Source organism: Charadrius vociferus, unplaced genomic scaffold (assembly GCF_000708025.1).
Source record: "Charadrius vociferus isolate BGI_N301 unplaced genomic scaffold, ASM70802v2 scaffold433, whole genome shotgun sequence".
NCBI classification, from domain to species: Eukaryota; Metazoa; Chordata; class Aves; order Charadriiformes; family Charadriidae; genus Charadrius; species Charadrius vociferus.
In genome coordinates, this window is record NW_009647846.1 from 1165608 (window position 1) to 1173424 (window position 7817).

The 7817-nt window shown below is 48.1% G+C and overlaps 1 protein-coding gene across 2 annotated transcripts in view; it reads left to right on the plus strand.

The window, feature by feature from the left end:
- Positions 1-1243, plus strand: part of CNTN4 (contactin 4) — a 136155-nt gene extending 134912 nt beyond the window's left edge. For both annotated transcript variants that reach the window (XM_009882853.1, XM_009882852.1), the window contains one exon: positions 1028-1243. In XM_009882853.1, coding sequence (XP_009881155.1) covers positions 1028-1128 — 101 coding nt within the window. In that variant the 3' untranslated portion in view covers positions 1129-1243. The remainder of the gene's footprint in view (positions 1-1027) is intronic.
- Positions 1244-7817: the final 6574 nt, after the last annotated feature.

Here is a 7817-nt window from a genome sequence, read left to right on the forward strand (position 1 = left end):
CCCAAACCATTCTATGATTCTAGCCATATTTGTATTTAAGATTTCTAGACACTTTCCACCCTCTTACTTCCATACTTGTATATATGTTGAATATATTGTTTCACTGCAATTCACTATAACAAAATACAAAATGCAGTGTTCAGAGGCTTTTAAATTTATAAGGCTACTGTATAGCCATATTCCATTGTGTGTTGGGTGCATAAATATTTATTTAGGGAAATGAGGTTGTGTAGAAGAACAAACAGAAAAGAGAGTATTTTATTACACAACACTGCTTTTGCAAAATCTCCATGTCCCATCTTCCATTAATAATGCCACAGTTTATAAGCTGCATTAAATCAGGAGCCTCTGCAGTGCAGGAATATGGCATTAAAATTACAGCAATGTAAAAAACCCTGGGTGAGATCAGAATTATCTCCACCGTAGCTGTACAGTGTGGCTATATAAACCATACAGAGGAATTTAATCAGCAGACACAGGAGAGCGAAGGAGAGCAGGAACACATGCCAGTTCCTATTTGGCTCAAGGCGGTGGGCCACAGAGCAGCTATGCAGCTCCTCCAGGACAGGCGGCGTGCCGGGCTGGTGCCGTAAGTAACAGCTTGAATATAGTGCTATTGTAAAAAAAAAATAATAAAATAATAAGTAAACAGGCCGTGAAGTAATGCAATTGTGAAAGCAGCCTCAACGCAGCAGCGGCAGGAATTTAAGTTAAGCCAAAACTTTCAGTTCGGGAGGCGAAAGGCAGTAAACAGGAGGTTATGGGAGCAGGAGGAGGGGACCGCGCATGGCCGCGGAGTGTGGCCGCATCGGCAGCCGGCGCTCCCCGACACCGCGGCCCCTTCCAGGCGCTTACCCAAAGGGAGCAAAGCAGAGCCGGGGTCTGCGCGTCCCACCTTACCGGGAGTCCCCGAGCGCGCGCGTCATGGGAGGTGGCAGAAGGAAAACCCCGGCGGAGGGGGCTGGGTTAACGAAGGTCGCTGTCGTCGCCCTTGGCTGATTTCCCCCCTCTTCTCTCCTTTGCTCAGACGCGTACGCGAGAGGATCCGGCTCTTCGACCTCCAACGCCTGTACGCTGTCAGCCATCAGCACAATAATGATATCGCTCACAGCTCGGTCCAGTTTATGACAAAAATGACAAAAGGACTTCTTGTTTATAATATAAGCAACATTTAGCTAGTTGTTTTGAAGACACCCAGTACTAAGTAATATTGTGGTTTGAGTACATCTTACTACTGGAAAAATGTTTATGCTTCTTTAGGAATGGCATTATACAGTACTTCCTCAAAGCAAATATAGCTTTGTCTGAAGTTTCCTTGGAAACTCTGCAATGCACTGAAAACATCTGTAATATGATGTTACCAAAGCAGTTTACATATGTCCTTATATGCATATTTTTTATTATATATTTAGTGTTTTATAGAATTTTTTAAAGTTAACATATGATGTAGATATTAATTTTTCCTCTGCTATAAAATGCTATGGACGACATTATCATGAAAATATCGTTTGGAATTTTTTCCTTTGTGATGGAGAGTTCAAAGTTGTTCTTGGTAAATTGGCTGCAACTTTACTGTACAGTTTTACAAGGCTGCACAAGGCAGAACGGTTCCAGATTCCCTTCATAATGTGGCTGGATTTAAATGGCAGTTACGATGATTCTTGTGTTAAATCAAGTGCTTATAACACACAAGAGGTTATATTTTATTCAGAGGTCTAAGCAAGACAAACTCGAAATAGTCAGAACGCTATAATCTTGAAAAAATACCTGAATTTTGGTTGGTTGTGGACTACAGGACATGTAGCTAATAAGCTGGCATCGTGCAGCAAGGGTCCGTTTTGCCTGTCTTGAAATAGCTTTGTCTTTATCATAATTAGCATTAAATTGGGTAGGAATGAAGATACTGCAAAGATGCAATCTCTGCCTCTAGTGACAAAAAGGGACGGGTACCCGAAGGAGCGAGCAAACGACGCGGGTCTCACCTTCGGGTGTAAACCCGGCTAAATCCACCTCGCTTTGGGGGATTTTATTCCGAGGAAATTAGAATACAGCGACTCTGAGACGTAAAGCTGCCCTAGGCTCGTTGTCCCAACACGCGCTTGCTTTTCACGTGCACTGGAACATAACTCATCATCCCTCGTCACTCCACCAGATAGCAAATGCTTGGGAAATCCGGTGTGAAGCGAGAGCGTCAGAGGAGGAGCGGTGCCGGGCTTCGGGCAGCGCCGCGGGGCGGCCGCGCTCCCCCGGAGGTGCCGGGTGTCCGCGGGGAGCGCCGGCAGTGCTCTCTCTGCCGGGAAGTCTGCGTTTCTTTAGAGACTCTGGAGGCAAAATAGAGTCACGCCGGAAAACGACAATATCCACAGCAAAATAATTCTTCTCAAGAGAAGGACTGTTTGTTACTATGGGGTAATTTTGTAAGTTCACTCAGATGGGATAACGCTAGTAAAAGGCAACGGAATTTTCTATGAAATTTTCAAGTTTAAATGCGCTGCAGTGGTTTATTTTTTTTTTCCTGATAGCTTGAATTTGCCTGTAACTTGTCTTTTTTGCTTACAAAATAATACAGTTAACTTTTAGACCTTCTAAATATATTTATTCAGTAACTCATAATCAGGATTCCACTTGTGTAAAAGTCAGGGGTGTTGACCAGAGAAATATTGTCAGTATTTCAAGCTGTGTTCCTTTCTTAGTTTGATATGGTTACTTCTATGTAAAAAAAAAAAAAAAAAACAACCAAAAAAAAAACCAAACACAACAAAACCCAAAAAAACTACAAAAACAAGAAAAATGGAACAAAAAAAAAAAAAGCTGCTGTAGTTTTCTCCCCAGTGTAAATGATATTTATCAGTGATCTAGCAGATGTAATCTTTTTTTAAAGGTATTGGTAATAAATATTCTGTCATTTGTAAAGATACCTGTCTTCCAGGAGCGTTTTTCCTCCACGTGTTGTTGTACCTGGTGACAAATTTCCCCATGGCAATAGGCAGCGCCTGCTGGCCTTCTGGCTGATATGAAGATACGAAATAGGAGTTGGTTTAAGTCAAAAGCTTGTGGAGGCAGAAAAAAAAAATCTATTTATATGTCTCTGGTTTAATTCTTTTTCCAAAACTGGACAAAAAAATCTGCGTGGGTGAATCTGGGGAGATAATGTCTGTTAATGTAGAGTCACGACCTCTCCAAGCTGTCATGGCTGGAGCCGTCAGAGCGGAGCCTCTGCAGCCTGGGGAGCTCCGAGTCTCACTGAGAGGTGAAAAGAAGAGAAAAAACCCAAACACAGAGACCGAACCGGCGTTCAGCATCCTCGTGCCTGACCACGGCCGTCGCAGCCGCCCGGGAGCAGCAGGAGCTGCGGCGCAGCACCAGAGAGCGGAGCAGCACGGAGCCCGCGCCGGAGCCAAGCCCTGCAGGTACCGCACCGCGTCTGCGCTGAGCCGTGGGGCGTCCGAGGATGGGAGTGTTCGAGGTCGGGTTGGACGGGGCTCTGAGCAACCTGGGCTGGTGGGAGGTGGCCCTGCCCAGGGCAGGGGGGGGGACGAGATGGTCTTTAAAGGTCCCTTCCAACGCAAACCGTTCTGTGATTCTGTGACTTTGGGGAGCACTGCTCGAAATCGCTAGATCCACCAAACCTGCTTTTGTAATTCTGCTTTTTAGGGGTGGCAGCGCAGGAGTCGTATGACTGCGCTTTGCGTTTCAAAGGAGCAAAATACTGCGCTTTGCAATCAATGAAGCTGAAAACCAAAATGGCCCACTCACACAATTCAGTTTTTAAAAAGAAAATTTAAAATTGCTGTCTCTAGAGGTGGGTGAGGGGAACGCTCCTGCGGCTGCTCGTGGAGGCAGTGGGGAAAAGCTGCAGCAGAAGGAACACACTGGGTTTGTCGCCGGGTTTAAAGAAAAAAAACTTCCAAATAAATATTTGTGTGTGCTCCAGGCACAAAACTTGTAACTGATCTAGGAGTTTGGGGATAGATGGCTTTGCCAGTGGTGTGGGTTGGCGTAAGTGGCAAAATGTGACACGCGGCCCCGAGCGTGGCCAGTCCTCATTGCGTCTTCCCGCTGCGGAGCTCCCGAGTGGCACGTGGCAATCTCCCGGGATGTGCTGAACACGCTCCCTTTCCTCTCTTAATGCCTGAAAAGAAGACTGTTTGCTCAGAGCGTAGCGGTGGTGAGGAGGCAGCTCTGCCACGAATGCCTTTCCTCATCCTGTGCAGGTGGATCTTGTTCCGTGCAGGTGAGGTTCCCCCGGCGTGTACCTGCCCGAGGCCGCTGGGGGCTGCCGGGACGGGAACATGAAGGTGCTCCCGCTGCTTTACACCACTTCAGTTTATTTCCTAGAGCAAGTGTGACACGCATCTGCCGGCTGTCGAAGCCATCCACTCGTCCTCCCTGGAAGTGCCGAGGACCTGATGTGCCCTTGCTGAGGAGATGAACATCCACACGGGTTTTCTCGTCATCACCGGCTCGTTGCAGTTGTTTGCGTTGTTTCCCCGTGATGCACATCCGCATCGGTGACACTGACACCCAAAAGCGCATTTCCCAGCCCACGTGCCCCAGGACCATCTCGCCTGCCGGCACTGGTAACGCTGAGCGTTCACACCTGTGCGTTCACATGGCCAAAGGTACGGCTCAAATGCAAAACATACTTAAATATATGGCATTAATCTCTGCAATATCTTGCCATTAATGGGAATGAAATTATTTTTAGAAATCTTACTTATTAGGCCACTTGAAGGCCTGACATAAAATACATTACAGTAAATGAATTCTCTTTAGTCTCATTTTTAGGATTTTAGTAATGAAACTCTGATTTTTAGACTGTTAAAGCTGGGCACCTCAAATCCATTAAAATCACATGCAGGAGAGACTTTTGAGGCACAAACATTGTTATATTAATGAGCTACATTAATTTTGATGGAGCCATGCTATTTCACCCAGATGAGAACCGGCTCATTTATTATAATTATTTTTAGTCTGTAACACCTGGGGACTCCATTGCTTTCAGCACTTTCCAAACAATTTACTTGCTGGGTCAAAGCTTTCTTGTTATTCTTTGTTAATGTGCTTAACCCCACCTCTGGCCAGCTCGATGGACAGGAGGTTTCTTGGAAGTGGAAGAGACTCTGCAAGAACAGGAGAGCTTTGTAGTCCGCAGCCACAGAGCTCAAAGTTTCTTGGAAGTGGACGAGACTCTGAGAACAGGAGAGCTTCGTGGTCCGCAGCCAGAGAGCTCAAAGCCCGAGTTGTTCAAGTGGTTTCAGGCAGGAGGTTTATTTGGTAACTTGCTTAGTGGATTACACAAGGTAAGTAAACAAATCACAAACAGAAACCAACGCTGTCTCAAACTCAGTTCATTTAAGATGCAACAACAGATAGCAAAGAAAAACGGGTTGCAATATTGGGCTCGGATTTTCAAAATCACCTGACGGCAGCTGAAGTTGCACGTGAAGGAGGAGCCCAGCTCCCTGCAGCTCAGAAAGCCTCCTAAGAGCACCAAGAGCTCCTTGGCACATTTCTAGTACTGCTAGACACTTCAAAACTCTGCATTCCTGGGCTGTGCTTTGTTTTGTCGGTACAATTGAGGAAATTTATCAGTTTGTGCCATTTTTCTTTTTTTTTTTCTTTTTTCCCCCCCCTTCAGCTTTACTCTCTTGTGCCAGGAAGCACAAATGATCCCTTCTTGTCCTTTTGCAGACGCTGATGGCTCATGTCAAAGGCAAGACCCTGCCAAGGAGCCTTGGACTGAAAAAGAGCAAACTGCGCATCTCCCGTGCCTCCCCCCGTCAGCACCCAGCGCAGGGAGAAGAGCTTTCAGAGCCCACCCACCCACCCCGGCAGCATTCCCTCATTCAGGAGAAGGGAGCACAACAAACACAGGTGAAGCTCTTGTTTAATACTGAAATCAGGGTCTTGCAGCACCCAGACTGCAGTCTCAGCCGGCCGCCGGGATCCCTGCACAGGCGTCAGCCGTCGCAGCCCCGCCAGCTTCGCACAGCCAAACCCTGGGGATGGTTCATCCCAGGGAAACCAAGGTATGAAAAATGCCTACTTTCTTCTGCAAACTTTACAAATCTTACAAGAAGGAAGAAGATAACCCGAAGGAAAAATAAACTTCCACAAACCAGGAGAGGAATAGACAGCAATTCTCCGTGTGCTGGACAGCCAGGACAGCCGAGGAGAGGCGTGCAGCAGGCATCAGGATATCCTGTCCGCATGGCAGCGAAACTGCATCAGCTTACGCATTTTTACCAATATCTTGGAATTTCGCAGGAAAACATCTGAGAGGAGGACTGTTGCCCTGCCCAGGCGCAGCAGGGTCTGGGCTGGGGGTGCGGGCTGGCAGCCGCCGGCAGCGCAGCGCGGGCAGAGCCGGCAGCGTGCTTGGAGCTGGGGTCAGATGGGTTTTACGCTCAGCACTGGGCTCGCTGCTCTGCGGGGAGCTGCCAAGGGCTCTTCAGTTGCCAGTGGCTCGTGGGCAGGAGACTCCTGTCAGTTTTCTGCAGTGTTTCATAGCTATTTACCAGAATAATTCTCAATTCCCAGGCTGCGAGTTTACTGTAAGTTTAAATGTGGCTCCTCGCAGGCCCACAGTGCACGCAACCCCTGCAGCACCCCAGGCCACCTGCAAAGCCTGTGATTTCGGGAGTTGTGCCTGCGGCAGCAAGGTGCCAGCTGCGTGCACACAAATAACGGGGCAATGTTCTACCTGCGTGTACAAAAGTGATGAGGCAAAGTGCTAGTTGTGTGCACAAAACCAAGACTCTAATTGTACATCAGCTGCAGAAGCGAACTAACCCTGGCTTTCAGGGTTTATAAAGTCCTGTAACTTTGAGGGTAGTGGAGCACTGGAACAGGCTTCCCAGAGAGGTTGTGGAGTCTCCCACTCTGGAGACATTCCAAACCCACCTGGACGCTGTCCTGTGCCACTGCTGGAGGTGCCCCTGCTCTGGCGGGGGGGGGGGGGTGGACTAGATGATCTCCAGAGGTCCCTTCCAACCCTGACCAGTCTGTGATTCTGTGTAACTGAGACAGTCTTTTCCCAACATCCGAAATTGGCGCTATGTTTAGTTAAAAAGCAAGCTGTAAGTACCTTCATGCAGTAGGAGACTGCCACGTTGGGCACGGCCTGGCTGTCCCACTGTTCAAGCAGTCCCTGCACAGGAGCGGTCTGGCTGCACGGCTCACAGCTCCCACGCAGCACAGACAGACGCTCCCTTCCTCAATTAATTGCATTTCCATGGAGGTTATTCAGGCCATTTGCTGAGTTCACACCGTTTCATGACGAAGTGTATCAGTGAAGGCCAAGTGCGAGTCCCCACTCTCAGGCTGGATGTGCTGTAGCCGTGCAGCACCGGGGATGACAGCATTGGGGTGCTCTACAGCTTGTTTTACTCTTTTCCTAGTATTTGACCCACCTCGGTCACTGCCAGGGACCACAGCTGGGAACCTTACTGCCCTACACAGGGCTGCGCCAAGTCCCAGTTTGCATTCTGCATCTTGAGTTGTCAGAGTTACTCAAAACAAAACAAAAATCCCAAAGTTTAAGCTGTCAACCAGAAAGAAAGCCATTAACTCTTTTTCAGAATGTTGGGGTTTTTTTTCCTACACAGCCCATATGCCCTGTACTTCTATCCTGCTTAAACTGGGACTTTTTGTTTAACAGCTTATCATTACGCACGGCACCTCGTGGAAGCAAGTCCTCCTTCCCTGTTCCTTCCCTGTTGGAAATGCCGCTGCAGTGGAGGAGACACGAAGCCTGCTCCGGCGATGCTGGGTGACGTGCCGGGGCTGCGCAGCCTCGCCAGCCCCGCAGCCTC